General features: G+C 32.2%; 1 protein-coding gene across 1 annotated transcript; it reads right to left on the bottom strand.

The window, feature by feature from the left end:
* Positions 1–1,645: 1,645 nt before the first annotated feature.
* On the bottom strand, positions 1,646–8,719 carry LOC114167578 (phragmoplastin DRP1E-like). The gene is made up of 15 exons (XM_028052678.2): positions 8,382–8,719; positions 7,403–7,466; positions 7,042–7,149; positions 6,399–6,500; positions 5,223–5,273; positions 5,067–5,128; positions 4,677–4,767; positions 4,521–4,585; positions 4,193–4,387; positions 3,997–4,116; positions 3,833–3,903; positions 2,984–3,209; positions 2,843–2,893; positions 2,279–2,656; positions 1,646–2,003 (listed from the first exon to the last, which is right to left on the bottom strand). The coding sequence occupies exons 1-15, from the start codon at positions 8,526–8,528 to the stop codon at positions 1,875–1,877; spliced, it is 1,860 nt and encodes a 619-aa protein (XP_027908479.1). The 5' UTR covers positions 8,529–8,719; the 3' UTR covers positions 1,646–1,874.
* Positions 8,720–17,684: the final 8,965 nt, after the last annotated feature.

Raw genomic sequence — 17,684 nt, 5'->3', positions numbered from 1 at the left:
ACCTAGGAGAATCCATCATCAAGACAGAGGAGACAAAGATTAACATGATCAGATTCATAACGTAAAGAGTGGTTAGTGGATTCTAACTGGAATTGAGCTCAATTGGGAGATATAACCTACTTAGGAGGATGGAAGCTGAGGAAGGAGTTGTAGAGAGTCCTGTTGGCTGGTCCTTCCAGAGTCTGAGTAGAGAAAGATTGAAGCAGTGAGATGGTAGCACAGAGATGAGGGAGTGCGAGAGGGTTTGAGTTGCAGAGAAAATTTGAGAGAATGAGGAAGAAGAGAGGGTGTTTCTGTTTTTAGAAAAGAAGCAAAAAGAGGGGTATCACACACACACACATATGTATATATATACATATATATATATATATATATATATATATATATATATATATATATATATATATATATATATATATTAATGGAAACAAGTGTGTTATTTATTTTATTTTAAAAATAAATATGAATAATTCTTTTAAATTTTATTATAAATATTTTTTATTTAAAGTAACTTTTTTATTAAATAATTATTGTAGATAATTTTTTTATTAAAGATACTTATTTTAGTTTAAAATAATCATTTGAAACAAAAATCGAAATAGTTAAATATAACAAAACATTTAAAAATAGTAAAATAATCAATTTAATTTTAAAAATAATTATATATTAAAAATAAAAGTATAAACACCCAAATAAAATATCTCTATTATATATAATATATAAGTATCTTATTTTATATATATATATATATATATATATATATATATATATATATATATATATATAACAATATATAGAAAGATTTTCTCCGAAAGATTCTCTCTTTTCAATGAATATTTTCCTTAATAAATTATTCATACAATTCTTATTTTATATAACCACCATCTACTGTTTATCTTAAATAATTTAATTTATATTTTAATTAAATATCACAATTTAATATTTTATTATTAAAATTTGTTGTAATTTAATTATTTAAAAAGAATTGATTCTGAGTAATTTTAAATTTGAAAGAAGTCAAATTCACAATTTTTCACTTTTTCTCTTAACCTATCTTACTTTTCCTTTAAAGTTCACTAAATTAACCTTATATTTTTAAATGATTAGTGATTGAAGTTAAACCTATGAAGTTAAACCTAACTTTATCACTAAATTAACTTTAAAACCCATACATTTCACTTATTTGTAACAAGTTTTCTTAGAATAATAATTTATTTTTCACGTAGTCACCAAATAGGTTAAAAGTTTAATGACATTCATTTTTTTTTTCAAATGCATTTTATAAATAAAGAATAATGATACTTTAACCCACTTATTTTTATTCACTTCTAACTCACCACTCTCATCATCCTTCACATCATATTACTACAAAAAATTAAAATAGATAATCTAAGAATAATAAGAGTGATGAATTAAAAATAGATAAAAAAAGTTAGTTAAAATATCATTTCCATAAATAAATTCTATTCTCACGGAAATAATTGATACCCTAACGCACCGCAGTAATCCATATCATACTCCAGCAAAAGTAATAAGAATTTGGATTCTACCGAGTGCAAATACTGGGTCCCATCTCAAATGAACTATGTTGTAAACCCCTAATGTAAAAGTCTGCAAGTGAATTTCTAGGATCCAAGGCCATTCATACTAGAAAAAATATTCAAATTAATAAAACAATATAATATGGCCTCTTTTCATGTACAAACACTCGTGGGACAAGAAACAACAATTAGCTCCATCACTATCCTATGATTTTGTTTTTAAAGTCAATGAATATATAAAGCTTATTTTGTTTTTAATTTCAATGAATATACAAAGCCTGAAGACTAAAATAAAATAATATAGACTCTAAAAAAGTCAAATGGCAACCGAACTCATCGTGCCCAGGAAACAGAATCAATTTCATCCCTCGCTGCTTTATATAGTTCAAGCCTTTTGGCACATTGTTGCCTCCTCTCCATCAAGGCAGGGTCTTCATCTAACAACTGGGATAGCTGTTTAGCCTGCACCAGCAGTAATAATAGCAGATCAAACATCGTGAATATATTTTAAATAAAAATAACTACAGAACTTTTAGTTTTGTCGTATAAAAATTAAAACTTAAAATGGAAACAAGAGACCAAATGAATAGTTTAACAAAATAAAAATTACACAGAATCACAACCTGGATACCTCACTTAGGAAGTATATCTGAAGCAAACCAAAAATTTTTTTTTCATGATTGTGTAATATTCGTTACCAGAATAAGAGAGAAATTAAAGTTAAAACGGAGTATTACCTCTTTCTTCCCTATTTGTGTGTAGAAATGGTTTAGCAATGATAGTTTTGCTTGTCTGACTTGACAAAAAACGACAGCCTTTGGAATAGTGTTCCTGAGAGTGTCTGACACCATACCAATATAGGAAGTTACATTTGATCCAATCCTCCTGTAATGCCCTTCTCCATATCGATCCTCATTTGGGGTAGCTTGATTAGCTGGATTTCCGGCTTTCTCCATTTCTTGAGGAAGTCTCCGGAAGAACTCCACAGTGAGATACGAAGCTTCCATGTCGACCAGTCGAATAGCTGTCTTCTTACTCTCTTCACGGAACCTCTCTAAAGCCTCACTTGTAGCTGCAGCTAGTTCGGCTTGAAGAGTTGGGAAACGTCTCAGTTCCTATTCAATCATAAATTCATAGTTTATTTCTAGGAACCTTAAACGAACAAAGATACTATAAAATAAAGGACATAACTTAGACACAGTTCTTTAAATGCTTTTGATGTTTTCCTATCAATAGTGAAGTTCTACCTACTGTAGGTATGTGTCTAAAGTTATGTCCAAAAATAAATCCCCAAATTTTACCTGGGTTTCAGCTATTGATTTCCTCACGAGTTCTTTCAAGACAAAGTGAACCTACATCAAAATCAAAGAAATCCCGCTTTAACTTCTATGTAAGCTTTAATTAAAGAAGAAGAAGAAAGAGTAGAAACCAGGTATACTTACTGCATCTACTGAAGCTTCAGCTGGGCCTCTAAAGTAACTGAGAGCTCCCTCGATCAGGCGCCGGTAACCTTGCTCTGGGGCAATTAAGTGAGGCTGGTAACCATCTGCCTCTGATACCACTTTCCTTACATTTTGAAGAGATAGATGACGATCAAATGGAAGCTTCCGTAACGCAGCAGGAAGCTGATTATCAAAGACATTATATATTTTATCTCCACCTGCTCGCCTATGACAATAAACAAAAAGGGTCATATGTAACCAAAGATACATGTCAACTTGTAGACCACAAAGAAAGATTATCCATGACTATCATTCCAAATTGCTTTACCATATTCAGGGGTACATTAAATTAGTATACAGTGCTTTTTGTCTAGAAAAGAACAGGAACCAAAACAAAACCAGATTTTAAGTAGGATTTAGCTAGCTGAAAAGAAAAAGACAATTACTTCTATATCAAATCTAATTCAAGACGATGATGATAGTGGGGAAAAGTCAAATACCTAGTTTGAAGTAAGTGCATGTTTACTAACGACCTTTTAAGGGAAATAGTTGGTTTTTCTCTTTCTCTTTTTCTTTTTCTCGTTCTTTTTCTTTTTCTCGTAAGAAGTTGCAAGAAAAAAAAAACTATTTCATTCAAATTAAGCTAACCCAAAAATACACCGTCAAACCCTTGAGGATGGTTGAAAATAGTCGAGTTTCAATAACAAGACGCCATCCATCCAAAAATAAAATCAAATAAACCAGTATTATATAGAGTAAAATTGAACATCTAGCAAATATTTACCCTCCGAAAAAATTCAAATAAGATAGTTTAATAGAGTAAACGTGAATATCATAGCATATATTTACCCTCCGTCTAAATGCTCCTTGAATATCCTATCAAATGCGCGGCACAGTTCTAGGATGGTGTATAGTTGAGCCTGTACGAGAAAGAATAGTTAGGATATTCTTCGGCAGCATATTATAGAAAGAGTACGTACATTCAGGAAATAATTCAACTATAAACCACTCACACCAGCATCAAGAGCAATTGGTCTCCCAATTTGATTCATCTCTGATTCGAGTTCTTCAATTGTTTTGTTTATCAAAGATGTTATACTGGGTATTCGTGCCCTAATTACTGACTCCAAATGCTACAACATAGTTAACATGATTAAAATATAAGTTTTTAATTAAAGAAAGGAAAGAACAACTTTCTGAAAGACAAACCTGTGAGAGAAGTTTTGCAAGGTATACGGAACCCATTTTATTGGCTAAGTGTCCATAGTCAGGACTGGTTTCAAAATACTCACTCTCCTTACGCCTAGCAACAATCATATCAACGTTTTTATTGATATCTGCTTGGGATCTATTTACTACACCAACCCAGGGATGTTGCAGACGGTAAGACCTTCCTTCAAGGACCTTAAGGGAAAAAAATGTGTAAGGCAAGCTAATTATATGGTTATACAGATTGCTAAAACTTCTAGAAATTTAAAGCTATACATCATAACCACAGCGAGACAGGGAACATGCTAGAAGGAGAAAGAAAGATTACATCCAATGCATTAGTTCCTCTGTCCATTAAATCCAGTTTTGTCAACACTCCAAATGTCCTCTCACCTGGATTATTTACAGTCAATGATTTCAGTGACAAATAATGACCCGAGCAAAGGTAATAAAAAAGTCATCATTCCACAGATAATTTATGTACCAGAGGGATCCACCTCCTTTGAAAGCTTAATAGCATCAGAAGTTGCTATGTCTTGGTTGGCCGGAGATATTGCCAGTATAATGCAATTAGGCTGTCAAAGAACCAAATACAGTACCAGTTAAAGTAAATATACATCTTACCACCATCACTACTAGGTGACCAATTTATAAATAAACATTCCAACAAGGTAATAAAATGGTAATCAACTACCCATCACCATAGAAAGGGAGAAAGGGTTTTGGTTTGGAAATAGGAGTTTATGTCTCCAGTCTCAGTGGTAAAAGTACTAAAGAAAAGAGTTCGCTAAATGAAATAATAGTGAATCATCCAATCAAGGTTATTAAATAGGAAGAGTGAGAACAAATTAAGAAAAAACACAACTTTTTTTACCTTCTCAACATAAGACCGAACCATATTTTCAATGTCTTCAACAATACTCTGAGGCTGTCCCTCTGAAAATGACAATTGCTAATCAGTATAATAAACTAAAAACTCTACAACATAATCCAAACAAAAATACAGTGACAAATTGAATGCAAGTCATACCTACAGCGACTTTAGTCAATCCAGGCAAATCAATCAAAGTTAGGTTGACAACTGCTCACACGAACGGAGATTGAATTAGGAAACACACATAACTGAAAAACTAGTCTCATCTTATGCCACGTAATTATACATAAAAGTAATACTAGTGAAATGATCTCACCTAAGTAAAAAAATGAATGAGTATAATTTAAATATAAAATTCAAAAAATGACTAGTGCTTAACATCAAATATATAGACAGTCATGAGCAAAGGTCATGAGTAAACTATAGCAAAGCAGCTGTAACTGCCAAGATAGCAAGTGAAAGTACAGATAAGACTGGAAAATCAGATTGCCTGGCTCAGCACAACGGACTAACATTATTTTCAATAGTTTTGAAATATAACTATTACTTTTAAAAAGAAGTTGACCCATGAGACTATGTCCTGGGTCAGGATAGGTTAAGCCGTGCACAAATCAGGTCGGGTCAACATTGCTCCACTTCAATTCAGATCACTATTTTCCAGTCTAACCAAACCTGTATTATGAGTTATTCGGGTCTTAGTCTTTCCCTTTGCCATCATGTTATTTTTTTGTCATCCCCTAATAGCCAGATTTATAGCATTTTCCAGTCTCTATATTTTACCTGTATTAGATGTATAGGAAGGCTTCTGATATGTTAACACTTCTCACTTTACTTAACTCTGCCTATTCAAATGTAGTACACGACAGTATAGATCTTGGATTCCTCTGGTTCTTAGAATTGTAGATGCTTCTTCCATATCCGTAATGATATGTTTGATAGCAAGTAAAGAAGGAATAATAGTAATTCAATGGTTTAAAGATTTAGAAGGATAATAAACGTTCTTCCTCCCTCCCTGGGGAGTTCTTTCCTTTTGAGCAATGAGATTGTTGAATTCCTTATGGTGTTCAGCCAATGATTATTTTGAGGGAGCTTACTTCACAAAAAAGCAAACAGATTATAGGAATCTGTTAATTGATCAACACACTATTTGGGTTATTACAAATTGTTTTATTTCGAAATGGTATGAGAATACTATTCCCTCAGTTCGGTATTCATTTCTCTGTTTCAATAAAAAAAATCCTTTAATTCAAAAATGGATAACAAAAACTTGAGTTTGCAGGAAACCATCCATCTAGAGTAAGTAATTAGAGGCAATAAACAATAGAAGTTCACCATGTGGAGAGTAAATGCTAAGATGAATTGGAATAGGAGATATTTGCTTTGTCTTCCCCGTTACTCTATCAGTTTCATTCTGAATCTCCTGGCGAACAAAGGCTGCAAAAAGAAAGAAATTAAGATTAAAAAATAAAGGAATGAAAATATTAGTTAGATTATCAGCAGCACACAAATAATTGCACCAGTGAGCTAATTGTGAAGCAGTACAATCATAGCAAGATAGCAGTGCATCATAAATTGCAAGCGAACTAGTAGTTTAAGGATAATGACAAAAAACAAATCGCTAGAATGAGTAAATCCAGTTAACTAACGCTGGTTACGAGTCTAACAACACGAAACCTAAAAGATACTACACAATTATAGGGGACACGCACGCAAAAACAATTGAAACACAATGGAATCAGAGAAAATAAAACCACAAAAACAGGAAACAAGCATTCAAATTGTTCTACAAGCAAGACAAAAACAGGGGAAACTAGAAAGACCATCCTATCCTATTTCTATAATTAGCAAATAGTTTATTCATTACATCACAAGTCTCAACTTATGAAAACCATCAACTAGTAAACCATTAAATACATATAACAGTAACACGAAATACAATAAGCAGCAAGCAAAATCAGTTACTGAACTACAATACCATAATCAGTGATCTTTTGCCCTGGCATATGAAGAAACTCTGCATACTCCTTTGCTTTGCCATCAACCTTGTGAAGCTGCAACACTAATGGACGCCTTGTCACAATCCCTGCAATTCAAACACAAGCTCCAATTCAAAATCAATTAGTAAATTAATTAGCTAAATTAAGATTTTTTCGGACAAACTTTTCAACAAGCTCAAACGAGAGCTTTCAAAAAATTAAAATGATGAAACAAGTTTAATTCATTTTATGTTTATTATTTTCCTTTTGTGAAGTTTATTCAAACTGCGCCTAAATAAATAACACACTCCACAAAAATAGAAAAAGGAACAGAGAGAGAGAGAGAGAGGGCGAGCGAACCTGATCCTCTAGGAAGAAAGTCACGTCCAACAATGCTTTCCAGAACCGAAGACTTGCCCGAACTCTATTCATTTTCAATAAATAAACAAATAAATTAATTTTATTTTTAAATGATTCTTATTTTAGGACTGAACAAAGATTTGTATTATTAAAAGATTATGTAGATTCAATTCAAAAGTGAAAAGAAATTGTATCTATCTTTTCTCTTTTTATTTTTGGATGGTTGTAGTTCTACTCCTAGGATACAGCAGAACATGTTGAGGTTTTGAACAAAAACTTAGGACACAAATGTTTTGTGTTTGCTCTCCAGTTGAAGTTTTACTTCACATAACATATATCTGTTATAAAGAATTGTACGCATTGATTATGGAGGCAAAACTTTAATTTTGACCAGCGAACGACACAAACAACATCAAAGAACTAGTATCTATGCTTTCTCTTCTTATTTTTGGATTGTTTTACTTCTACTCCTATGATATAACAGGACATGTTCAAGTTTCGGACATAACTATACGATTCTTTACAGCTGTTGTTTGGCTATTCTCCGATTGCAGTTTCACATAACCTAGTCAAGGTTCGTATTGAAAGATCACAGGGATTACTTATCAGCTCCAGAACAACTTAAACAGCTCCAAAAACTCGTAAGTTTTTTCTACCTATTGTTGGATCGTTCACCTTCTACTGCATACAAAGAACATGTTGACGTATTGGAAAAAAAGATTCAATATACTATTTCCTTGTAAGTGTGTTGTTTGAGCTATTCTCCGATTCAAATTTTAATTCGCGCAATATAAAGGTTTGTATTCAAGGTTTATACAAATTTGATGAGCGAGGTGAAACTCTAATTTGACTGGAGAACAACACAAACAAACAGCACCTAAGAAATCCTACGTGAGTTTGTTTTCTCCTTTTGTTTTTAGACGATTTCTACTTCTACGAACAGAGCATGTTCATGTTTAGTGATGGTGAAGGTGATGACCTGGCCGCCGACGACGGCGACGGAAGGTAGAGCTTCCCATAGAGAAGAGAAGGCGTTGTTATCGGCGTCGCCGCCGTAGTCGCCGAGCACGGTGCAGGCCTGCTGGATTCTGTTCACCAAACCGATCAAACTCTCCATGCTCGTCATCTCGTGAAGAATAAGATGATGAAGATGTTGAGGAAGTACAGAGGATTCAGAAACCCTAGACTTTTCCAGAGAGTGAAAAAAGAAATTCTAGAGAGAGAGAGAGGAGAGAGACTTCAAGGACAAGTTAGTTACAGACGAGAAGAATGAAAGAAGGTGAAGGAGGGAAAAGCGATGAAATCATGTGGAAGGAGTCCACCGTTACAGGTTCTTCCTTTCAAGTTTGAATCAATTATTTATTTATTTATTTACTATTATTATTATTTCAAGCGCTTATTGAAAAGATGTTTATTCACGGTAAATTAATTCTAATATATTATTTATTATCTATTAATATTAAAAAAGTTACATAAAGGATGGTGTAATTTTTTTATCATTACAAGAATAAAATTAATTTATAAACAAAACGTTCGTTTAAATTTTTTCGTAAATGACGATTTTAATGCAAGATATAATTCGTTAAAATTATTAAAGTAAGTTTTTTTTGTTACATTTTAAGTTCTTTTTTTCATATTTAAATACTAGAGAATAGAAAATAGAAAGTTATACGAAACATGTTGCTTATGTGCTTAATTTGTTAAAGCTTTTCGAGGATGATGCCCTTGATTTATTTTACACCTTGTTTAAGAATTTTATTATTATATTTTAATATTATTGTCTATATATAATAAGAAAATATATTCTAAATCATAATTAGTCAGGTATGTGGAATCAAATTTTTTAAATTATATTTTCTTAAAACATTTCAGAAATAGATTTTTTTAAACAGTGTCATAAAATATATTTTTGAAAAAAAAAACTAAGAAAGATTTAATTGTGAAAAAATTGATTGAATGAACCATTAAATGACGAGAAATAATAGATAGATCATCAACTATCCATAAATAAATGAAATATATTTTACAGGGATAAAAATGAAATTTAGTCGTTTGTAAATAACTAAATCGTTACTCAGACAAAATGTAAGGAATTTTATTTCATAGAGATTAAAACTAAAGAAATTTATTCTATAGGTACTAAGAACATATTTAAATTTAAATTATTACAATAACCATGTATGGAGAGTTCAAATGACACAAGTGTAAATTACATCAAACAACCATTCACCAGAAGAAAATTTAGAAACTAATTTTTAGAAGCAAAATATTTAATTATTATAATGATCAATTTAAATAATTTGTTATTGTTATAAATAAAAAATTATAATTTATTATTAAATTGATAAATAATTAATTAAAGATCAATATATAAACTAAGTCATTTTGATAACTAAAATTTAGATAATTAATTTTTAGTAACTAATTTTTTTTGATAGACAAAACTATAGTAACTAATTTTAAAGACCAAATTAATGATCAATTATAATTTTCTATTCATAAAAAAGTAACTATTTTCATAATTAATAATTTTAGTTTTATAATTTGATATCTAAATAGGTCATTGTAGTTACTAATTGTTAGGATTCCAAGTCTAAGTCCCACATTGGTTAGAATAGAACACTATATAAAAATAAAGACCATAAATCTATTGTGGATAAACCTAACACTAATCATTATTGGTCATTAAAATTTGTCGTTATTTATAAATATATTATTTTGTAGTGATACTGACCATAATATTTAACTCAATATATTCTCAAAATGTACCACTAAATCGATACAAAACAAAAAGAAAACCTAAAAAGTATTTAGTAGTTGATAAAAAATTAAAATAGTATGTATCTCATAAAATATAGATGAAATGTTTGATTTGTGAGTGTTAATAATTTGTTATAACTTTTAATATACACGTACTTGTAATTTAACAATCAGATCGTCAAAAATTATGTTTTGAAAAATATTAAAAGGTATATGATTTTATTCTTATGGATTGAGTTCTTAGAATATATTGAATACTGATTATCGTCAGTTTTTAAGAAATTAATGATCAATCAGAAATTATAATATCACAAAGTTATCATTGACTTTAAAATAATTAATAAAAATAATAAAATTATATTAATCATATGAAAGTGTAAAATTATTTCACATATTTGCATGGCCAAATTTTCAACAAATGTTCTGGAAAGCTTGAAAGTGTTTTTCTTTCTTTCGCTATTACTTTTGTCGGTTAGGGTTTGTTTGTTTGTTTTGTTTTAGGAAAAAGTGGGAGCAACGATTGTTTGAACGTTGAAATTCAAAGTTAATAGTCATTTGGTGATGTAATATTATTGTTCGTGTGTGATGGCCAGCATGCGTTTCAAGAACAAACGAGGCGGCGTCAATATTCAACCACTTTCCATGTTTCTTCGTTGGGGTGAATACGTGTTTAGTTTATAGATTTTTTTAATCATTTAAAAATAAATTTTTATAATTATTACTTTATCTATCTAATGATTAATATACAGGATTGGATTCTTGGTTATACAAGTTAAATATTGAATAAACAATAATATTTTAACTACTCAAAGCCTCCAGTAATTATTATTTTCGACAATAAATAATTTATTTAAATATCATTATAAAGATAATATAATTCTAAATATTATTTGTACTACCTTTAATCAAAATTATAATCATACTTTGATAATTTAGAGAATCCTCTGGTTTTAAAGATTGCATGGGTTACTGACATGAAACTTAAATTATGATTGAGTAACTATAAATCGATACTTTACCTTTGATATGATAAAATCAATACAAGTTTTTCTTCTTCTTTTTTTCTTTTAGATTTTTATATGCTCCTTCTTTACCTTTAAATTTTGTGTCCTTCAAAACATATCATACTCACAATAGTTGGTCTGAACTCAGTAGTTTTTCGATCAAAACCTTAATGTTTTGAGTGAGTTAGAAATTTTTTAAAGAAGAAAACATTTTAAATAAGGAAAACTACTTTAAATAATTATATTTAATAAATTTGAATTATAATCTCTTTCTTTGTGAATATTTTAGAAAGGTTAAAATATCTTTTTTTTCCAATTTTTGTCAAGTTTTTTCAAATAAGTCCCAATTTTGGTTTTCTGTTCAAATAGGTCTCAATTTTTGTCAATTTTGTTCAATTGGGTCATTTTTTGCTAACACCGTTTAAATCATTAACGGCCATGAACAGTGACTACCACGTGTCACTTCGTAGTTTTTTTGAATTTTTTTTATTTTTTATTTTATTTTTTTTAATTTTTTTTAATTTTTTTTAAATGTACACGTGTCAACCCAGGAACGTGCCACGTGTCACTTCGTGGTTTTTTTGAATTTTTTATTTTATTTTTTTTGAATTTTTTTTAAATGTCCACGTGTCAACCCAGTCGTATGTCACGTGTCAAAGTCAATATTCTATATTCAATTTGGTGCCTATACTTGTTATTTTTGTTCAATTAGGTCCAAATTTTTGTTAACATTAACCAATTTGGTCACTATTGAAGATGTGACCAAATTTATTTTTTATATCAAAGTTATAATGATGTGAATTTTAATATATTATATAAAAATATTTAATAAAAAATGTGAATTTTAATATAAAAATTAAATTTGGTTTTAATTTGGAGATGGACCAAATTGGTTAGTGTTAACAAAAATTGGAACCTAATTGAACAAAAATAACAAATATAGGGACCAAATTGAATTTAGAACATTGACTTTGACACGTGGCATGCTATTAGGTTGACACGTGGACATTTAAAAAAAATAAAAAAAATTCAAAAAAAATTCAAAAAAACCACAAAGTGACACGTGACACACTCCTGGGTTGACACGTGTACATTTAAAAAAATTAAAAAAAAATTAAAAAAATAAAATAAAAAATAAAAAAATTCAAAAAAACCACGAAGTGACACGTGGCAGTCATTGTTCATGACCATTAATGATTTAAACGGTGTTAGCAAAAAAGGACCCAATTGAGCAAAATTGACGAAAATTGGGACCTATTTGAACACAAAACCAAAATTATAACTTATTTGAAAAAACTTGACGAAAATTGGGACCAAAAAGGTATTTCAATCTTTTAGAAATATATCTTTTGTTGCATGAGCATGAAGTTGTAGTGTGACATGTAAAAATGAAATTCTTGAGTTAAACTTAAATAACATTTGTTGTCTATGTATATAATGTTCTTTGAGGGTTTTTCACTTTAGAAGATGAATTTTGGGAGAGGGAAACGAAGAGTTATAGTCGATTAGAGGGTGAATTATGTGTATTTTTTAAGGGATTTGAGAATGAAAGTGAGTCGATTTAAAGATAAAGTTTGTAAAAATTTGTCAGTGATTTGAATGATGTAATAGATAAAAAATAAAATTTTAATAGATTAAATGTAAGATTATAATTTTGCTTTTATAGTTAAAATTAATATATTATTATTAATAATCTTAATATTAATATTTATAACTATATATAAAGAGGATTCCCTGTTTTTATGGATGATATGGATTGGATTTTTAATGATCAGATTCACATTCATTTTGGATCCAAATAATTGGATTATATTTTCGATCTAAATCCATTTTTTCAAAAAAAGTAGATTGGATTTTTTTTTAAATTCAGATCCAAATATTTAGATCAAGTTTAAATTCAGACCTAAATATTTGGATCGAGTTCAAAATCCAAAATCCATTTTTCATAAAATAAATTTTTTAAAACTTGTGTCCATAGGGCTGACACGATAAAATTTGGCAGATTTTTTGTTGGGGCCAACGAGGTCAAATTTCAGCATGGGATGAACTTAGCTGACTTTCGAACGAATTTCGGTTGTGGACGACGTGACCAAATTTAGGCCAAGGTCGACTTGACAAAATTTCAGTCGAGATCGACTTGACTGGATTCGACTGAATTTCGGCCAGGGCCGATTTTGCCTAATACGACTAAATTTTGGCCAGAGCCGACTTAGCCAAATATGGTCACATTTGGGCCAGGGCCTAATCAGTCAAGTTTCGGTCAGGGTTGACTCCACTAAATTCGTCGGTCGGGACCGACTTGACTGAACATGGCCAATTTTCGATCACAGCCGACTAAGTTGAATATAGTCAAATTTCGTTCGGGACTTACTCAATCGAATACGACTAAATTTGGTCTAGTGCCGACTCGACCAAATTTTGGTCATGACCAACTCGATTGAATTTGGCCAAATTTAGGTTAGAACCGACTCGCCTAAATATGACCAAATTTCGGTTGCGATCGACTCTGCCGAATATGACTAAATTCAAGCCAAGACCAACTCAGTCAAATTTTGGTTGAGGCCAACACGACCGAATTTCGGTCGTGGCTGACTCAGTTGAATACGACTAAATTTCGATTGTGACTGACTCATTTGAATACGGTCAAATTTCATCCTAGGCCGTCTCAGCCTAATACGACCAAATTTGGGCCAGGGCCGACTAGGCCAAATCTCAATTAGGGTAAACTCGATTGAATTCGACTGAATTTTGACTCGAGCCACCTAGGCTAAATACAGCCAAATTTTGGTCGCGGTTGTCTCGGCCGAATACGGGAAAATTTTGTCTAGGTCGACTCAACCCAATGCAGTCAAATTTGGGTCGGGGTGAACTCAACCGAATACTTCCAAATTTTGTCCAGTACCAGCTGGGCCAAATTTCGATCGAGACCGACTTGACAGAATTTGGCCTAATTCAGCCAAATTTTGTATAGGGTCACGCTAACTCAATCAAATACGACTAAATTTGGGCTAGTCCGTCCCAACCTTTAGTCTAACCTAACCAAAAATATAAACTGAAAATTTGGATTGAATATTTTGGATTATCCATTTTGAAAATCAAGATTTAGAGTATGGATATACAATCCATAAAGTATATAAAATGTAGATCAGATTGATATCCAAATCCAATAAAATGGATTGAATTTTTAATAAAATGAATATTAAATGGATTGGATCATAGCAAATATGGATTGGATCATGAAAATTAGATTTTTTGTTCATCCTTAGTTCAACTTTTCAAATCATCCTCTGCTTCTTTCCACTCATTTAAGAGTTCAATAAACATAAATTATTGTTGTTATCCTCATAATTTTTATTTTTATGTGTTAAATAAACATTAATTATTACTTTTACCCTCATATTTTTATTCTTTCACTTTTATATGTATTTAATCATTTTTTATTAATACATTTTTTACAAGAGTATAACTTAAATTTGTTAGTACAAACTTATGGATACATTAACAATTCTTTTATTAAACTTCTAAAATTTTTAATTAAATTGTAAGGTTTACAGTTTATGAGTATAAATTCCAAGAATTAGTGTTTGTGGACGTCTCACGTCGCACGTAGCACATTGCATGTCGCACGTTGCACGTCGCACGTTGCACGTCTCACGTCTCACGTCTTACGTCGTACGTCACACGTCTCTGACGTCTTTCACGTCCCACGTCCCTCGTTCCACGTTTCACGTCTCACGTCTCACGTCCCATGTCACATGTCTCACGTTTCACGTCCCACGTCTCACATCCCACGTTTCACGTCTCACGTCTCACGTTTCACGTTTCACGTCTCTCACGTCCCACATCTCACGTCCCTCGTCCCACGTTCCACGTCCCACGTCTCACGTTTCACGTCCCACGTCTCACGTTCCACGTTTCACGTCCCACGTCCCACGTTTCACGTCCCACGTTTCACATCTCACGTCCCACGTCCCACGTCTCACGTCCCACGTCTCACGTCCCACGTCTCACGTCCCATGTCACACATCGCACGCCGCACGTCGCACGTCTCTCACGTTCTACGTTTCATGTCTCACGTTCCACGTCTCACGTTTCACGTCCCTCGTCCCATGTCCCACGTCCCACGTCTGACGTCTCATGTTGTACGTCTCACGTCCCATGTCCCACGTCTCAAGGCTTACGTCTCACGTCCCACGTTTCACGTCCTACGTCTCACCTCCCACGTCCTACGTTGCACATCCCACGTCCCACGTATAATGCCCACGTCTCACCTTCCACGTCCCACGTAGCACGTCTCACATCGCACGTCGCACGTCTCACATTATTGCATTGAAATACTTGATTTTTTCATAAAATAATGATGCTTTGGTTTACTGGTAGCAATATAGCTAAGGTTCTTCTTTGATGTTTATCCTTCTTCAGATAATAGTTTCTTATTGATCGAAAGAAAGAAGAAAAAGGATATCATTTTACCGGAAATAGGAAAGCTAACCTTATGCAACAACAGTAATTTGAAGTTTTTGCAGATGTCTGCTATCATTACATGGATGATTTTAGAAAAATGTTTAGATGTTGGCAGACAATATTTTTTTATTGGTTTTCTGTTCTAACATTCAATATGCGAAGAGATGTGTCACAAAATTCTAATCAAGGATGACAAAAAATCCATTTTTTATAATCCAATCTATTTTTTCTATGATCTAATCCATTTAATATATATTTTATTAAAAATTCAATCCATTTAGAATCCATTTTATTGGATATGGATATCAATCTGATATATATATTATATATTTTATGAATTGAATATTCATTCTCTAAATATAGATTTTCAAAATGGATAATCCAAAATATCCAATCCAAATTTTCAGTTTATATTTTTGGTTAGGTTAGGCTAAAAGTTGAGACCAACTAGTCCAAATTTAGTCGTATTTGATTGAGTTGGCGTGACCCTATACAAAATTTGGCCGAATTCTATCAAGTCGGTCTTGGACAAAATTTAGAAGTATTCGGTTGAGTTCACCCTAACCCAAATTTGACTACATTGGGCTGAGGCGACCTAGACAAAATTTGACCGTATTCGGTCGAGACAACCGCAACCAAAATTTGGCTATATTCAGCCTAGTTGGATCCAGTCAAAATTTGGTCGAATTCAATCGAGTTAGCCCCGATTGAGATTTGGGCGAGTCGGCTCTGACCCAAATTTGGTCGTATTTGACTGAGATGACTTAGGGTGAAATTTGGCCGTATTCAAATGAGTCGGTCACGATCAAAATTTGGTCGTATTCAACTGAGTCAGTCACGACCGAAATTTGGCCGAATTTAGTCGAGTCGGCTCCGGTCAAAATTCGGTCATGTTGGTCTCAACCAAAATTTGACCAAGTTGGTCCTCGCCTGAATTTGGTCGTATTAGGCAAAATCGGCCCTGGCCGAAATTCAGTCGAATCCAGTCAAGTCGATCTCGACTGAAATTTTGTTGAGTCGACCTTAGCCCAAATTTGGTCACGTCGTCCCCGACCGAAATTCGTTCGAAAGTCATCCAAGTTTATCCCATGCTGAAATTTGGCCTCGACAAAAAATCTGCGAAATTCTATGGTGTCAGCCCTATCGAAAATCTAATCCACATCCATTTTGGATCCAAATAATGGATGTGGATCCAAATTTGTGTCCATAGGGCTGACACCAAAGAATTTGACAGATTTGACCGAATACTTCCAAATTTTTGTCCAGGACCAACTGGGTCAAATCTCGATCGGGATCGACTTGACAAAATTTGGCCTAATTCGGCCAAATTTTGTATAGGGTCATGTCAACTCAATCAAATACGACTAAATTTGGACTAGTCCGTCTCAACCTTTAGCCTAACCTAACAAAAAATATAAAGTGAAAATTTGGATTGGATATTTTGGATTATCCATTTTGAAAATTTAGATTTCGAGAATGGATATCCAATCCATAAAATATATAAAATGTAGATTAGGTTAGGTGGATGAGAGATGTACCAGACTAAAAGTGACATTGGGAGAAGATAAAAGAATAAAAGTAAAAATAGATATGTCATTTATATTTCAAAGTGTTAGGAGGTCGACTTTAAGTTTAACTTAATTCTAAAAAATCGATTTGTTAGGTGAGGTTTGTATCCACATATATACTTTAAATTTGTCTCATCTTTAGTTAACGTGAGACTTTCAACACATCGTGTCATACCGAGGTACATCGTGTCATACCGAGGTATATACATTTCAAGCTTAGACTAACAGAATAATATGCCCAACAAATTTGACTATGATAGACTTTATGACATTTCTTTCTGCACCTCCATATTTCTTTCTGAACCTCCATAAGTCAAATGAAAAGACTATTTTACCCCTATTTTATTCCAATCTTCTTTGTCCGGGTGCACCCCTCTTCTATCTCCTCTTCTTCTTCTCTCTTCTTTTTCTCATCATCTTTGATCTACTGTTCAAATTTTAAAGTTACACATAAAGTGAATGGAAATGGTGGAAAGCTTTACGGGA

Source organism: Vigna unguiculata, chromosome 10 (assembly GCF_037176805.1).
Source record: "Vigna unguiculata cultivar grain cowpea cultivar isolate G323 ecotype 2 chromosome 10, ASM3717680v1, whole genome shotgun sequence".
Classification (NCBI taxonomy): Eukaryota; Viridiplantae; Streptophyta; class Magnoliopsida; order Fabales; family Fabaceae; genus Vigna; species Vigna unguiculata.
This window is presented reverse-complemented; position numbering and strand designations above follow the sequence as displayed.